Consider the following 17,482-nt stretch of genomic DNA (forward strand, 5'->3'; position numbering starts at 1 on the left):
GATATGTCCCTTACTGGCAGTGAGACTGTGCCAGCCCCTTAACATCCAGGGCTTCAGATGCGAAAGGCAGTGCTTCCTCCAGCTGTGGTGGAGATCCTGTCACCCATGAGCCCCGAGAGCCTGTGACTAAGCTGGAAACTCTGGCCCTTGTGTTGAACTGAATATGCCAGTGAGGGAGAGGGGAGTCTGGTCACCACTTTCATTGGCAGTGGATGTTTATCTTGGATGCCTTCCCAAGAAGATGTCACCCACATGAGCTTGCCCATTTGGATCCTGGGGCACTATCACATTCATTCAGCTTGAAGCCCACCTATGCAAAAGGTCTGCATTGGGCTGCTCTGGGCAGGTGTCTGTCCCAGGTCATCTTTTGTTTCCTGGGCATCTACTTCCAGGTACTTCCCACCTAGTTTTGACCCTGAGCAGAACTCTGGAGCCAGACAGTCTAGGTTCCCAGATTGGCCCTACCACGTCCTAGGATGCTGTACAACCTTGGGCATGTTCTTTGACATCTCTGGGCTTCGGTTTCCTTATCTTAATAACAAACAGTAAAATTATAGACTTACGATAAGAATTTAGCACACATGGAAAGCTTGCTGTGGGGAAGCAAGTGCTCAATAAACACTAGCTATTATTATTACCATAGCCACCATCATCATCCTCAACACTCCCAGTTTTGTGAGAACTGTAAAGAATAAGCGCATTCGGATAGTGTCCCTTTCACAGGATACTTGGAATCTTCCTAGCTCCCAGATTATCCCTAGGGGAACAACACTAACTTAGTCCACACTCCCACCTCCACAAGCAATGCTGGCACTCTCCAGAGGGAGGAGCAACTTCTCCCAGATCTGCCTTTCTCTACGGCTTCCATCCTTGGGTTATCATCTTCCAGCCTCCCTCCCCTGTCAGCTGGTCTGTCTTGGACACCAGATAGAATTCCCGGCATGCAGCACTGAGCTAGTCCCACCCACAGGCATTCCAAAAGAGTTCTGGGAAGAGGACTGGGAGAAAGTCAGGGGTGGCAGAGGGGCCAGGGGAGATGATCATGAAGTGGAGAAGGTGGCCCCCAGGGAACGGGGCCCAACTCACCAACGTAAACACGCCTGCTCCTAGCACTGCATAGACAGCATGCAGCCAGGGCACCTGTGGAGAAGAGGAAGTATGGCTCAGGGATGGCCAGAGCAGCAGCAGGCAGAGGGGCCAGGAGGAGGGCTAAGTCGAGAATGGAGGATGTAGGGAAGCCTTCCCTGGTGCTCCCTAAGAAGCCCCAGGACTGAGGAGGGGCCTTGATTCTCTGAGTGCTCTGATGGGTGGGGGTGGGGACCCTAAGATAAACATGGAAGAGCTGGCAGGGAGCTCCCAATCAACCTGGTACTTCTTCCCTCAACACACAGCCTCAGGCTCAGGCTGGACAAGGACAAGTCATCCTGCTGGGGCCCTGTCATCCTCCTAGCCTAGGTCTGGCTTGAGGCTGCTCCTTCCTGTCATTTCTGTCCAATATGGAGTTTGTATGTCCCTCTGTCAGGGAGCTCCCTGGCTCTGCTTTGGGGGCAAGGGACTCAGGTGGAAGGGGACAGAGACTTGAACTCAGCGTGTGTGGGGACTTTGGAGACTGCCAGCTGTGCATGACATTGCCTGCAGAGGCCAGAACAGCACCCCGTCCCAGCCTCTTCTCTCCCAGGTCTCAGGGACACCCGTCTGTGTGTGGAAATCATTCACACAGGAGGTGTCACACTAGCCTCTGCTCTCTGTGGGGCCTATTGGGGGAAATTTCCAGAAGATTCCTGGAAACAAAGGCATCCCATCAGCCAGACCTGGGTCAATAAAAGGTTCTTTGAAGTTCTGGGGCCCCTTCCTGTCACCTCCCTCTCCATCCTAGATACATAGAAGGCCCCCAGGCCAGCTCCGGCTCCTCCCTTTGTCAACAGGATCCTGAGAAGAGCCAAGGAAATGCCAGAATGGATCTTGAGGTTGGGGAATGGGAGCCAAATGCCCGAGGCTGGGGCTGGGCAGGATGGAGGTCGGGAAGTGGGCAGTGAGGAATAATACCCCACCAGCCCTGGCAGACAAGGGGCAATGCGGGACCAGGAACCCTGAGTTCAAGTCTTTGTCCACTTCCACGTGGTACCAAATGTGGCTGGGGTCTGAGCAATGAGTCCCCATCAGCACCCAAACTGCCTCCTCTCTTGGGTTTCTAGGATTCAAAATTCAAGGCCTCCTCTCTGATGCCTCCAATCTGTGGGGTCTAGTTGGCAATGCCCAGGGCAGACTGGAAATCCCTACAAGAGCTAAAAATTGACCTCTAGCCAGTGGATGCTATATGGGGTGAGGTCTGTTCTGGGACCCCTGCCCTATCTATCACTGGCTGGGCCAGGAAAATTCTGCCTCTTTGGCTTGGTTGATCTCCCAGAAGGCCTGGTGGGTCCCAAGGAGCCCCAGTGAGTCCTCCCCTGTTCCACACTCTCCCCTCACCCTCCCCTCCACCCTACAGTGGAGGATGGAAAAGGTGAAGCCGGATGCAGGTCATGGGGCTGGGCAGGTGCCCGGGCCTGTCAAGAAAAGCCTCCTTGTTTGCTTGCTTACACTGCCAACATGCCCCGGGCAGGTGCCAGCAGGGGCTGGACAGGATGGCAGGCTGTGGGGCTTTGGCTCTGGGACACAGAAGGGAATCTCAGGAGGAATCCCAGAAGGGAAAAGCACCCCAGCATAGGTCCCTCCCTGGCTTCCCCAAGGGCTGCTGCCTGGAGACTCACATATTGGAAGGGTAGAAGGATGGCTAGGATGAGTCCACTGAAGAAGAGGGTCATGAGCAGCACGAAGAGAACACCCTGACAGGAGGTGAAGTCAAACTGCAAAGAGGAGGGCTGTCAGCACCGTCGCTGGGCAGCATGGAGCGCTGCTCAGGCCGTGCGCTGACCAGAGGGTGAAGTCTGAGGTCTTGAACTCACCCCTAGAAACCAGCATTGCCCTCCTTCCCCCAGGTCTCCCCAGCCCCAACTCACCCCTTTACCTCTCCCAGCCTGGCTCCGCTTGGAGCCCTGCCCCATGTGCCTTCCCCTGCCTGCTGACCTTGGTCTGGAAACTGAAGATGGTGACTGAGAGGCAGACCAGCGCCGTGATGCCCAGGCACAGCAGCACAGATGTGGTGTTGTAGTAACTGAGGACCGAGGACCTGGGTCAGCTCCAGAGAGGGCTCTACTCTCCCCCAGCCCTCCCGGAAGGCCACCCTCTTCTACCAGGACCTGATCTTATGACCTCTGGCCCCAATCCTGTTCCCTTTCCCAGGACCCTCCCTCTCTCAGCTTTCCAGCCTCTCCCCTAGGCCCTTGTGCTTAGACTCATCATGTTATAAATATCTTAAATAGGAGATAGTAGGAATGAGAGGGGTTTCTGTAGATTCCTGGAGGTAGTTTACAGGTAAATTCAGGAACATGAGTCTGAGGTCTTTTATATCACAGCTTGAGAGAAGCCTCCTTGTTCCCCACGGTCCCCCACCTCTGCCCCACCAAACTGGTCAGGTCCTGGAGCCACTGGTCAGGGGGTGCCTGAGAAGAGGGATCCAGGCCTGAGCTCCCTCCCCCACCTGAGTACTTCCAGGAAGGATGTGTTTTGAGGACAGCTCCCCTCAAGTGTGGCCAGTCCCTGGCTTCAGGCCTGGCCCTCCTCTCCTACCATCTGACTCCTTTACCTGGACAACATCCCAGTGAGGTAGGCCATGGACAGGGTCTGAAAAGAGAGGCAGGAGAAGAAATGTTAGAGTACTCAGATTTGGGGGGCCCAAGCACCTTCAAGGTCCAGCTCAGGCCTCTACCCTGTGCATATGCCCCTCGACAACTACACAGGACTAATCCAGCTATACAGTGTCTCCCAGGCCAGCTGTCCCTTTCTCTCTTAGGCAGCCTGTCTTCCCCCAGTAAGAACCCTCTCTTCTTCATTATCCATAGCTCTAGGACACCCCTTAGGAACCTCTTAAGGACAAAAGCACAATAAGGCGAGAGTGGACATAGAGGGGAAGGCTAGGCCCACTTGGAAAGATAAGGTAGAATGTTCTGGTGAAAGAGATGGGGTGAAAACACTCATGTCCCCAGGGTCCTCACATTGGATGTCCCCAACCCAGACTCCCTGGCCCTCAAAGCCCATGCTTTCTTTCCTCCATCCTCACTCAGCACCTGACCCCAGTTCACCCCAAGTACTTACAAAGATGGTCAGCAGAATCAGGTTCCAGGGAAAGTGCCTCCTGTAAAGCAAGCCATAGGTTGGGGACGGGGTCTCTGCTACCCTCCCCCCCACTCCTTGAAACCTCTTCCTTCAGCCACCCCTTCATATGCCACTTGGCTATCAACTTTCCCCACACATTAGAGGTGCCAAGTGAAGGAGAGAGGGGCAGGCTACTTGACAGAGGCCCAGAGAGAGTTGGGACCCTCTCAGGGGTGCACAGTACACTGATGGTGGGCAGGGCTGGGTCCAGACTATCAAAGTTCTGCTCATATTTCAACAAGTTGATCCTCAAGCCATTAACATACCTGGGTCCAGAACAGCAAGCCAGGGTCAGGTAGGTAGCAAAGAACACAGCACTGTAAGAGACAGACGGATGGCTAAGTCAGCCAGTCCCTCTTGAAGCTCTTCCTAGTCTCCTAGCTCATTCACTTGGCTACCCCTGCCCACAAAATGTGAGGCAGGATGTTGGGGTGGGGGCAGGGAGCAAAGAGAAGGCCACAGTCATCCTAGAATCTGGCAATGGGCAGGTTCTAGGTCTAATCCCAGAGGAGAGGAAGGAGGATAGGACAAACCTGCTTCTAATAATTTTGAAACTTGGGTGCCATGGGACAGCTGCTCCTGACCCGCCAACCTAAAGGAACCACCCAGATATCACCTTGTTACTTTAAAAGTTCATGTGCAGTATTTTTGATGTGGTAGGCAGAGTTTTTAACCAGCTTTACAAATATTAACTGATGTGATCCTTGCATCTTTTCTTTTGAGAAGTGTTCTTCACTTTACAGCTGAGGCACAGTGAGGTCAGGTGACTTGACTGTCACACATACCCTCTTGCAGAAGCAGGATTGGAGCCCAGACTCTGGCTCCAGGGAGATCGCTTACAACCACCACCCCACACTGCTTCTTTCAGCCCATCATGGCCTGTAACGATCTTGTCAGTTACTTTATTGTTGGTCTGCCCTACCAGGCTGCGAGCTCAGCATGGCAGGGCCCTTGTGTGCTGCCAGTGCCTGGCATAAGCAGGAAGTGGCACCTATGGAATGAATGTCTGGATCAGGTGGCCAGAGGCAGGGCCTGAGCATCAAAGTTTTGGCGGGGAACAGCGAAGGCAAAGGCCAGTCCAGGAGCGGGGAGATGAGGACCCAAGAAGGGGGTTAGTGCCACCACCAGTGCACGGTCTCCGGGTCCCATGAGGCTTCAGCACGGCATTGCCGTCCCTTCTCCATCCTTTCCTCAGTTCTCTCACCCACCCTCCACAGCAGCAATTCCATACTTCCTCCTCCTTCCCAAACCTCCCAGACCGCCTCACTCTCCAGCATAGTCTACCTGTTGTGTTCCAGAAGATCTAAGATAATAAGGTGGGGCTCCCTTGGCTTCCTGCCTGTCACCTGCCAACCTCACGCTATGGGTCCTCCTGTGTCTCCTCCCATCCCAGGCCAATCTCCCCTGGCTTGGCCTCTGGGGCCCACCCCCTCAAAGGCCTGGTCTCCCTCACTTTAACCTTCCTGCTGGCACCTCTCCTTCCACACAAACCTTCTCAGGTATTCTCCGTCTTTATCTCCTGTCTTCCCAGCTCTAGTTACAGCCATTCCAACTGCCTCATAGCCCAGCTTCTAAAAAAAGGGGTTTCTACTCATTCTCTTCTCGTGTCCCCAACTCAGCAAGCCCCATCTCAACCCTACTTAATGAGAGATGGCTGTGCTACATCAGGGTGACCTTGTTGAGTCCAAGACACTTGTCTGTCCTTACCTAACCTCTTAAGTCTGATCACTCCTATTGTTTCTCTGGTTCTACAATGACACACTTTTGGGTTCCCTCCTCCCTCACTGGCCACTCCTTCTCAGTCTCCTTCAGGGAGTCTCTGAATGTGCTTGATTCCTTCAACACAGACTCTGCTCCCTTCATACTCTCCCTAGGTGGGCTTCCTAACCTACAGGACTTGCACCCCCATATTTCAGAACTACATTTTCTTTCTCAACTCCAGACTGAAACATCCAGCTACCAATTAGGCAGACGTAGTTTTTCAGAAATGTGTCAGACTCAACAGGGTAGAGCTGATCTTTCCATCCTCTCTGTTCCTTCTCCTGTATCCCTGCTACAGAGGACACCATGTACCCGCCAAGCCATCTACCCAGAGGCCTCCGGCATCATCCTTGACTCTCACTCTGCCACTCCCAATTAATCACCTGGATCTGTTTATCCTCCTACTCTGGCAGCTCTCAAATCTGCGCTCTTCCCTCCATCCCCACCACCACCCTTTGAGGTTGGGCCACCTCTTTCTCTTCTCTCCCTGGCCTGATCTATATGGCAGTCCGTCTGGTCCTCCTGCCTCCCGCCTTGGCTTCCACCTTTCAAGCTACCGACAGACCCGATCATGTGACTCCTCTCTATAAAATTCCCAAAGGCCTGGCAATAAGGATATGGTCCTCCCCGCCCACCTCTCCAGCCCTGCTCTCACCTCACTTGGCCCTCTACTCCACCCTCTTCCTCACAACCTGCTCTGCACGCTGGAAACGTGCTCATCACACTGTTCCTGCTGTAAAGTACTGGCAAGGACACCTGAGGCTTCCTCCTCCAGAGGGGTTTCCTCTGTGCCTCATGGGTGTACCTCAGCTGAAGCCTGTACCCCCATACCTCAAGGGCCAGCTCATCAGACTCCCCAAGCAGATGGAGCATCCGAGGGCCAGCCTGCAACTTATTCATTTTGCACTCCCACCGTTTAACCCAGGGCCTTGCACCTGATAGGAGCTCTTTAAGTGTTTCTGAATGCAATGCAAAAATAAAAAACAGGCAATGCAGGGGTCAAGATATGCCATATTGAATTTGGTGAACAAGATCCCTCCATCTTGACCCTTTTCTATTCTTTAGTGGATGTTGAATAATGTGCAGCTATTATCAGAGCAATTGGTGGGGTTCTGCTGGTAGTTGGTGCCAGGTGCCAGACCTGCTGAACACCCTGCCCATGTGGGACAGCAGCACCCATCCTGCCCCAGTTGAGAAATATTCCGGCATCTGCTCTCTTTTGCTCTCACTTGAGTCATTAGCCAGTCACCTCAACAATGATAATAGTACCCTTGTCTACGTGTGTCCTTGGTAAGTCCTGTCTCCTGGCCAGACTAGAAGCTCCCTGAGGGCAAGAGTCCAGTCTCCTTTTCTCTCTGATCCCTACTCCTCAACCCTCATGACAAGATGTCAGAAGGAAGGGCAGAGGGACCCGAGACCAGGACTATGGTGTGGCTCTGGAGTCCAACTCGGCATTCATGTGCCACTACCACTGTATATCTTGGATGAGCTACTTGATGGCTAAGTCCCAGTTCCCTCCTTCGTAAAACAGGAGGTGCTGGGAAGCCCGAAGAGAGAATGCAGGTGAAGCACTCGTACAGGGTTTGGCGCAGAGTTCGAACTCCTCCTCCACTGGAGCTGCTATTATTGCAATTAGAAGCTGGCTGACGGACGGACAGACAGACAGGATGGCCCACCTCCACCCCAGCTCTAGCCTCAAGTCTTCCTTCTCAGCTGTGCTGCAGACACCATGGCTCAGTGGGAGCAATCAGACAATAAGGCGAGAACCCACGAAGGGGAACCTGGGACCTTGAGAAAGCCAAGGCTGGAGTCCCAGGGGGCAGAGAATGAGTTAGAGAAGGCAGAGAGAACAGCTGATTTGTACTTCAGAGCCTGAGCCCCAGGGCCTGGGATAGTCTGTTTACAGAGTTTCAACGACAGGGAGTGAGGCTCAGATGAAGGCCAGCCAAATCTAGTGCCCCTCCCGACTTGTCCTGCTCTAGAATCCAGTGTTGTAGGCAGCACAGCAGAAAGGGTAAGTGTGGGATTCTATCCTGGCTGTGCTGCTTGGGAAGCAATGATCTCTCCACTCCAATTTTCTCATCTGTAGGATGGGGATAATAATAGTACCCACCTGATAGTCTTACTGGAAGGATGAATGAAAATTATATGTACTCATGCACAGAAAAAGAGCTGTTTTGTTCTCACTGATATTACTCTCCTCTAAAAGGAAGAGACAGTGATGGAGCCCTCAAAGCATTTGGTGTGTTGGAGGAAGTGAGACCCTCTGGAATCAGGAAACAGACTCAGGCACAGGATTGGAAGGGTTGAGGGTGAGGAAGGGGCAGGGCAGAACCCCAGGTGGGCTTTCTGGAGGAAAGGACAGTTGAAACTCCTAAGTACCTTTCATGCTTTGTGACACCCCATGAAAAGCACATAGCCCACGCCCACTTCTAATTTCTTTCTACCCGCACCACCCCCCTCCAAGCCTGAAGATGGTGAGAAGGAGGGACTCCAGATCTCATCACTCAGAGGCCAGATTCTCCTGACCTCTCTTCCCCTGATCCCCATTCTCCACACACACACACACCATGGCATGGACTCTGCCCCACTTCCTGAGGCTGTCCTTTTGCCAGGTGCTCAGGGCATGGGGTCCTGGAGACCCTCTCACAGAAGGCCCAGGGACCTAAGGACTCCATTCCCAAGTTCTCAGGGGGGCTGAGGCTACTAGGCAGTGGTGACTATGTGTTGGGATCCATGCCAACCTGCTGTGTGGGCTGGCTGGGGTAGCAGTCCCTGGGGCCTCATTAGCTTTACCAAATAATGCCTCTCCTCTCCAAAGACACATGCCTCCCTGCTTGCTCTGCAGACAGGGCCTCTTCTCCTGTGACCTAGGACAGGCTTTAAGTATGAAAATCTCTTCTCCTGGACCCACAACTTTAAAGAGGTTTCCGAGCTTCTTCAAGAAGCCCGAGGCCAGGAAGAGTCTCTTTACTGCCAGTCTTTGGCTGGTTTGTGCCAACTCTAGGTCCAACTCTGAGACTGCTCTGGGCTCAAGGTGGTCCAGGGGGCTTTGGGTTAACCTCCCCACCAGATCCCTATCCAGGAACAGCCCTGGGACAGCCACAGTGTGCAACTTCCTTAGTCGGATGATCAGAGCTTTGACCCCTAGGGCCCCATGACTTTCTGAGAAATCCTTTCAGCCCTTTGCCAGTCCAGTCTTTCCTTCATCAAACCATTGTCTTTCACTGCAGAAGCCTCATCCCTGGTAGCCTTGGTACAGGGCTGGGCACTCAGAAAGCCTATGGAAAGAGCAGCTCTTCCCTGAGTCCCAGAGTGGTTCTGGCCTGGAATTATCCGGAATTACTCCTTAATTACCCAGAAAGGAGGGTCAGAATCACCTAAAACTTCACACCTCTTCTCCCAAGCTACCAGCTATGTTCTTTAAAAGATTATAGGACTAGCATGAGCCAGGTGACTTGAGGGTTAAAAAGAGACTGCCAAACAGAAGGATAAAGGTCACAAGTTTTAACCTGAATCTTGGGTTTGTATTCCAATCATCACTGACTAGCTGTGTGACCTTGGGCAAATTACTCAAGCCCTCTGAGCCTTCGTTTTCTGAGGTAATCATGCCCAGTAGATTCAAGGATCAAATGCAATACTGTACATAAAGCACACAGAAGAATGCCCAGCCCTTATTAGGCACTCTTTAAGTGGTGGCTATTATGATTAATAATTTCATAAGCATTAATAATAGCAATGCTAATAAGAATAGCAACATTATCATTAGTGTGGGTCAAGGTGTTCCCCCTCCTCTGTTAGGGCCAAGGCACGGGGTCTCTCCAGCCATGGCCCGAGCCCCACCCTTTCCAAGTTATGCAGGCACCAGAATCTACCCACATCTTCTGTCTGCCCTGTTCAGGCCTCAATACTCCAGAAAAGTCCTTCTGGTCATGTGCTGCAGCCAGCAGAATGGGGTAAGGCAGAGGGATCTGGAAGGACAGTCTCCATGGGGTATGGGGAAGTCATGTGCTTGGATCTGTCAACAGAGACACAGAGATTCCCTCCTATTGCCATTGGATCTTCTCTGGGAAGGGGATTCAGGGGTGGGGTATACTCACTAGGATGCCCAGTACCATCCTGGGTTGGCCTGGACATAATCCTTAACAGGGTCACTGCAAAGAAGAGAAGATCAAAATTTACCATAGGTCTCTATTTCTGGTTCAACATTTGCACCCGTCACATACAGTTCACAAGACTTCAAAAGGAGGAAGAAGGAGGGATGCAGCCCCTGGAGACTCAGGGAGTTACAGCCCAGGCCCAAGCTGGGACCAGGGGTTCCTGGGTTTGTAGCTGGTGGATCTGTAAGAAAGACTGCCTCTTAGACACCTGCAGGCCCAGAGAGCAGCAAGTCTCTCTGGATAGAGGACTCCTCAGGTGTCCCCCCAAATCTCTCTTGGTGAACATTCCAAATGAGGTCTGACTGGGAATTCCCCTGCCCCAGGATTGGCCATGACCACCCTGGACGGTGCCAGTTCACATTGTCAACTCACCAAAAGGTAAAGAGAGCCACGACTCCCAAGGTCACCAGCAACTGAATCAGAAGGATGGTGTAGACCTGGGGAATAAATGGGGTTCTTCTCAGTTTGAGGATCCCTGTTTGGGGCCAGGCAGGCTCAGGCTTCCATCAAGGCTCAGGGAGACCCCAGACTCTCAGGGACTCATTTGAATCTCCAGACCCACTTCCTGGGCACTCCATCCTCCTTCTTAGGAATCACTGGGAAAGACCCAGGACAAGTGGAAAACAACCATGGAACCCAGAGGTGGGAGCAGCCGGGGCCTGGGTGAAACTAAGAAGCTCTTCTTAATAGGGATGTCCATCAGCTGGAATCACAAGAAAGGGGGGAAGGTGGCTTCTGCAGGCAGAGGTTAGGCCAAGGGACTTTGAGAGGCAAGCCTCCAGTTCTGGAGAGCCAGAGAAAGGCGCTTACCTTTCTGATGAAGACCCGCCTAACTTTCTGGTCATCCCAACTGTAGATGGTGAAGAGCTCATGGTGCCCCGAGGGATAACCACCATCATAGCTGGAGCTGTTGCCTGTGTGGGCAAGTGGAGGGTCATGAGGGTTCCTGTACACAAAAACACTGTCCCTAATGGCCATCTGCTCGGTCAAGATGGCTCTCTGGACTCAGCAAAGTCTTTTTCTCCTGCTCCATTATCAAACACCCCACTCCAGCCCACACTTAGATCTCTCTCCCTGGTCACTTCTTAACTTTCCTGTTCTGGGTCCTGGAAATGAATTGTCATCTCTCCTCCCTTTCCCTCTACTTAGCCTGGTTGGGGCTCTGGGGGCTGAGCTCTACCACACACAAGTGTCCCTTCTGTCTTGTGTCCCCATCCTCCTCCCTGGGTACCCTGGCTTCCTTGTGGTCAAGGATCAGAAAAGGATAGCCATTCTCCAAGCCCCTCAGCACATCCCAGGGTCAAAGATTCTGACCCTGGATTCCTCTGAGGCCCTTGGAATGGGCTCTGGGGACTGGTGGTTTGACGGGTCAGACTTTCTGGTGTTCCAGAAATCAGGGCCGGGTGGGATCCTGGAGGGGAAATAAAGCCAGGACAAGGGAAAGAAGTGGAGGGTCAAGTGAGGATAAAGGTTCAGGGCTTGGTCCCAGAACTCAGATTTTTGGAAGAGCATGTACTCTATGGTCAAACAGACCTACAGGCAGATCCATTTTCTAGGACTGACTAGCTGTGTGACCTTGAGCAAGTCACCAGCTTTCTCTGAGTATCTTCTGCTATGGGTTGGTGATACTCATTTTATGTGGATCAAATAAGATAAAAATTAAACCCTATGTCCTCTGTGCCTCGTGTGGGGACTACAATACCCTGTCCTTCCTCAGGGCCATTCCCAAGTCTTCATATGTGTCCACTCTGTTTTCCTCCATTGGCCCCATCAGGTCTCCATAATCTCTCCCTCACTGCCCCCCGCAACAATAACCTCTTTCTTGGTCCTTTAAAACTGATATGGTGCCTTTCCCAGCAGAATACAACAGACGCTAGTATGGCAATATGTAAATCAATGGATGTGTAACTGATGTGATTCTGCAATCTGTATACGGGGTAAAAATGGGAGTTCATAACCCACTTGAATCAAAGTGTGAAATATGATATATCAAGAACTATGTAATGTTTTGAACAACCAACAATAAAAATTAAAAAAAAAAAAAAAACTGATATGGCCTTGCTTTAAGCTCTTCAATGGCTCCCCACAGCCCATCACTCAAGTTCCAGTTCCTTAACAAAGACTCCAATCTCCTTCAGGAGCAGGGTCCTCCAAGCTCCCCTACACATCCCTCCCTCCCACTTTTCTTGGCCCGAGTACATTTTTTCAGCCACATGCTGGCCTGCCTGTGGATCTATGCACATTCTATTCTTTCTGCCTCAAACACTCATTTTTCTACCTCTTCCCTCAGCTAACTCATGGCATCTTTCAGGACTCAGCATGGATACCCCTTCAGCTAGGAAGGCTTCCGTGCCCAGCAGACGGGTTAGATGAGCTGCCCAGGCCTCTCTCACTCAATCTGTGCTCCTAGGTGGTAGTCATCATTTCCTTGCAGAGTCTCCTGCATCCTTTGATGTCAGAGCCAGACACTGCCTGGCATACACCTAGGAAATGTGTATCACCCGCTAATTGAAAGGAGTGCTCTTCCTGACTGGATTGTTCCTTGGAACACATTTCTTAAAGTAAAGCAGCCCAGGGGCTGGGGTTGTAGCTCAGTGGTAGAGTGCTTGCCTAGCACATGTGAGGCATTGGGTTCAATCCTCACACCACATGAAAATAAATTTTAAAAAGCTGGGTATGGTGGCGCACACCTGTAATCCCAATGGCTAGGGAGGCTGAGGCAGGAGGACCACAAGTTCAAAGCCAGCCTCAGCAAAAAGTGAGGCACTAAGCAACTCAGTGAGATCCTGTTTCTAAACAAAATACAAAATAGGGCTGGGGATGTGGCTCAGTGGTTGAGCACCCCTGAGTTCAATCCCAGCACCCGAAAGAAAGAAAGAAAGATAGATAGATATTGTGTCCATCTACAACTGAAAAAAAAAAAATATATATATATATATGGTAAAGCAGCTCACTCTAGCAACCAAAACATGAGAAATGAAGAAGAGGCAGAGGGGCAGGTCCACTGTAAACCTAAACCTAACCTGGGGCCTCCCTCTTATCTTTCACTCCTCCTTCACATTCTGCCTATTTTCTTTGCCAACCCAAATGGCCAGGGAGAAAAGGAGAGGGAAAGCAAGTCTGTGGGTGTCAGGGGCAGAGGAAAGGGCGCCCACAAACATCAGACCTTTGGCCTTCCAGTAGTGTGAACCACGAGACATCTGGGTTCCAGGTCCAGGAGGTTGGTAGTGGGAGCCGTAGACTATGGTGGCCACTTCCTGTAAACAGGGGCTCTGTCTGGAGCATTGTCCCTGGGGTCCCTTCTAGAATTCTGCAGGTGGTGGAGGTGGGGATGGCAAAATGGGGGAGGGGAGAGACTGCGGGAGGACGCAGAAGGGGTTGAGGAGTATTTGAGGGACTCTTCCTTACAGCCTGTGGGAAGCTGCCTATTCCCAGCCCCGAGATGAAGCTTCTGCAGGGAACCTTGGCCAGAAGAAGCTGGCACTGGCCTTAGGTGTGGCTCTGAGTCGTGCCCAGTCTGGTTTGGCTAGGGAAAGGGAAGGGAGACAATGAAAGTACTTGATGAGGTGGATCCCCAGGCCCCTAACTCCCCCAAACCATGGGGTCTCCATGGGGACCTTCCCTGCTAAGGTTTCAGATCCATCAATGTGTAAATGTTGTACCCCCACTCACAGGGAACCAGATCCAGCTAAGGTCATGACCAATCCCTTGCTTCAGCTCTTTCTTCTAGGAAGGCTTTTCTAGACCACATCCTGGCTTTTGTCCTCCATCTATCTGTTCCACTTGTTCTAGCCTGATGACTTGAAAAAAAAAAAATCCCCTTTTCCCTGTCAGCACCCTGACTACAGACATCACCTCTCCCTTTTCATGGAGTCCTCTTCAACCTACCCTTAGAATAGTCCTCAAATTCTAAGTCTTTTTTTTTTTAATTTTGTAGTTGTAGATGGACAATTCCTTTATTTTATTTGCTTATTTATGTGGTGCTAAGGATTGAACCCAGTGCTTCACACATGCTAGGCAAGTGCTCTGCCACCCAGCCACAGCCACTGAGCCACAGCTATAGCCCTTCAAAGTCTTTGATAGCGCAACTGCATACAACAACCATACAATGCATCTGGCATTTGGGCATCTTCTTCCCACCCAGGTTTTCCTTGTGGGCCCACTGCTCCCCACATGCTCCATCTTCCAGGAGCTGAGTGACTTACTGGGGTCCACAAAGGCCCAGCTGGGATGGAGAGGCACAGCCGTGGGGGCTGGGGGGAAGGCTCCTGCCTTCAGCCCCTCCCCAGAGGTGGCCTCCTCATAGGAGGGTGGGGCTGAGGGTACTGCTGGAGCCTCCTTTTTCTCACCATTCGCCTGCTGCTGCCCCTCGGTCCCAGGGGCCTTGTTAGCCACGGAGAGCTGTGAAGTGGAGACAGAAAGACAGTCACCAGGGAAAGAGAGCCTTCCAACCCCTCCTTGTCAGCCCAATTCCTGGAACTTCCCTGGGTGCTTTCACCTGTACTAGGAAGGACAGTGTGTAGACAAAAATCTCCCCATTTTATCGATGGCAGAACTGAGCTCCAAGAGAATGGGGGCTAGCCATGGGTGGACCATGGAGCCAGGATAAGAACTCAGAAAGGGGATAATTCTTAGCAGTGTCCAGCATTGGTGGTCACTGTCCCTGGGGGGCAGGGCCTGGGTCTCTGTGGTCCCACTGTTTCCCTGGGGTCCACAGAAGGGCCTGGCCCATAGTAGGCACTCAAAAACATTACTGGATGAAAGATTCTCTCATTTCATCTCCATGCTGCCTTGCTGGTTGTATTTTGATCCCCGTTTTAAAATCAAGAAACTGAAGATCACAGAGGAGTGATTCATCCATGGGCACAGGGCCACACATGGCCTGCTGGGGCACAGGGCCTAAGTCCCACAAACTGGGACTGGTCTCTTTCTGCTGGGCTAGAAATGACACAAGGAGAATGGGGACAGGGGAGAGAAGGGGACAAGAAGGGGAAAGGAAAGGGAGGAAAGAGAAAAGAGGATGGAGAGGGCCGGGTGCAGGGAGGACATGAGCCCCTGGTCGGGGCCCTGTTCTGGCCTCATCCTATGGGAACCTTGGCTTCTCCTCCAAACAGACAGAATTTCAGAATGCCACTGCTGGAGGGGACCTCAAAAGACATCTAGTTTAGCCCCTTCCTCCACTTAACGAATGAGGGAAGGAGGCCCCGGGGAAAATGTGCCCATGGCAAGTTGAGAACTCAAATCTGTTTATCCTCAGATATGTCCCAGCCCCATCATGCCCACATTTAGCTTTGTTGGGAGGCTATGAGCTGTGAGGTCTCAGTGATGTGGCCAGAGAAGGAAAGACTGGTGTGGAGGAGGTGATGTGAAAACAAGAGCCACAAAGAGACCAGACTCAGAAAGTGGCATTTAGGTCTGATTCCAAGTTGACCTAAGCTGAAGTTGACAGGTCCTAGGGAAGACAGCAGGACTCCTGAGCAGGTTGTCTGGCCCAGAGATGGGCGAACACCAGAAGACTCCTGGTTCCTAGCTAGCCCAAAGGACTACTGGACTGGAGGAGTCTTGTCTATCCCAGTGCGTGAACTGAGGCAAGGGACTGAGGAGGCAGGAAGTAGCAAGTTCACCCCAAGACAGAAAATAGTACCTGCAGAGAGACTGGTGGGGGGCAAGTTGGGGAAAAGAAGTGAAGGCTCAACGTCCCCAGGCCCCTGGGGGAGGATCCAGGAACCCAGGCCTGTGAGACTGCATTTCTCCCCCTCCCAGATCCCTTCATCATGCAGACCTCAGGGGTTGAGCGTGGGAAAACCTATCTCGGCTCCACTTTGACACTCACTCCCCAGAACACACACACACATATGGCATTCCCAAGTGATGTCCGGCCAATGGCAGGAGGTGGTATCACCCAGTGACATCATTTTGATGCCCAAAGAACCTAAAAACAGGGAGAGGAAGATCTGAGGGCCCAGAGAGGGATGCCATTGGCTCAGAAGCTCATCTCAAAGCTAAGAAGGGGGAGGGGAGTAGGGGAGGGCCTTCTGTTTTCTCTGCCCAATCCTTAGCCCTCCAAACAGCAGACTGGAGGACCCTCCCCCTTTGCCCTAGGCCCTAATGGTTGTATAATTCCACAGGCTGTTGATGTTACATAACCCTACTGGGCCAGCCAAGTCTCTGCCCAGCCCTCCCCCACAATTCAGGCCTAAAACTAGAAAATAAGAATATATTTTTATCAGTCTCATGCCTGGCCAAAACAAAAACAAAAACCAGGGCATCCTGATGCAGGGTTTCCATAGTAACCCCAACCATAATGTACTTATCCAAATATCCAGATATCCAGATAACCAGATGTAGAGTAATGACAGGGAGTTAGGGGTGATGGTGGGGAGAAGGATTCTTTGAGGATGTGAAAGATGACTATAAAGTGGTTGGGTCTGCAAGTGGAGGGATGCCCACAAGCATTATCCCTCAAGGTTCATCCTAGCATACAAATACACAGCACATAGATACAGTTATGCTGCACACCCAGGCTGGCTGGTTATGGAGGCCATGGCCTTGTAAAGTCTTGAGATAGCAAAGTATGGGGTGGAAGAGATGGGAAGGGAGGAGAGCCCAGGGGTCCAGAGAGGTGCCAACCCTTTTCTAGAGATGGGCCTTTTGGTTCTCTGACTTTAGCAAGTATCACAGAGCACCTTTGCCCTGGAGACAAGGGAAAGCTGCTTAAAGTGGTCCAAGGGAGCTTACTCAGAATGACAGGGAGACAGGGAGCCCGGAGGATAGAGGATGGTGCAGGTCGGGGGAGATGCCGGTACCTTTCCCTGGGTCATGGTGCCGTCTCTCGGGGAAGGGGTCCCTGAGGCAGGGGCGGCCGCTTGGGTCACCGCAGCCTGCCTGCGTCTCTTCCTTCCTCCGCGTGGGTTCTAGCAACATCCACTGCAGCCCGGCCAAGAGGACCGGAGCGTACCATCCGCTCGAGGGGGGGGGGACTGGGGGCAGGGGGGCGGGCCTGGGAGGATGCTGCGGAGGACGCTGCGGATTCGCGAGCTCAGGGAGGAGGTGCTTGCCGCCCCCTCCTCCGCTCCCCTCCTCCTCCCCTCCTCAGTATCTTCCCCCTTCCCCCGGGATTAGGGAGCTCGGTGCTGCGGAGAAGCCCAAGTGGATGGGTCCGCGGGGGAGGGAGGAGGCGCGGGGACTCCGTGACACCCGACCAGCTGATGCCGCCTGCCGCCTGCCCTTAGCCAGAGCTGTGTCAGGGCCTCATCTCTCCACCATCAATGCCGCAATTAGGCTCCAGCCAGGCTCCTGCCTTGTTC

The 17,482-nt window shown here is 52.4% G+C and overlaps 1 protein-coding gene across 1 annotated transcript in view; it reads right to left on the reverse strand.

The window, feature by feature from the left end:
- Positions 1-17,140, reverse strand: part of Faim2 (Fas apoptotic inhibitory molecule 2) — a 31,956-nt gene extending 14,816 nt beyond the window's left edge. Inside the window, exons 1-11 of the mRNA XM_046436362.2 lie at positions 16,982-17,140; positions 14,381-14,576; positions 10,986-11,089; positions 10,548-10,612; positions 10,116-10,169; positions 4,521-4,571; positions 4,195-4,234; positions 3,686-3,723; positions 3,067-3,154; positions 2,751-2,846; positions 1,087-1,140 (exon numbers count right to left, since the gene is read on the reverse strand). Of these exons, the coding sequence (XP_046292318.1) occupies positions 1,087-1,140; positions 2,751-2,846; positions 3,067-3,154; positions 3,686-3,723; positions 4,195-4,234; positions 4,521-4,571; positions 10,116-10,169; positions 10,548-10,612; positions 10,986-11,089; positions 14,381-14,576; positions 16,982-16,996 (801 nt within the window). The 5' untranslated portion in view covers positions 16,997-17,140. The remainder of the gene's footprint in view (positions 1-1,086; positions 1,141-2,750; positions 2,847-3,066; positions 3,155-3,685; positions 3,724-4,194; positions 4,235-4,520; positions 4,572-10,115; positions 10,170-10,547; positions 10,613-10,985; positions 11,090-14,380; positions 14,577-16,981) is intronic.
- Between the last annotated feature and the right edge of the window lie 342 nt (positions 17,141-17,482).

This window comes from Marmota monax, unplaced genomic scaffold (genome assembly GCF_021218885.2).
Source record: "Marmota monax isolate L192 unplaced genomic scaffold, Marmota_monax_Labrador192_F-V1.1 WCK01_AAM20220418_F8-fsc00012, whole genome shotgun sequence".
Classification (NCBI taxonomy): Eukaryota; Metazoa; Chordata; class Mammalia; order Rodentia; family Sciuridae; genus Marmota; species Marmota monax.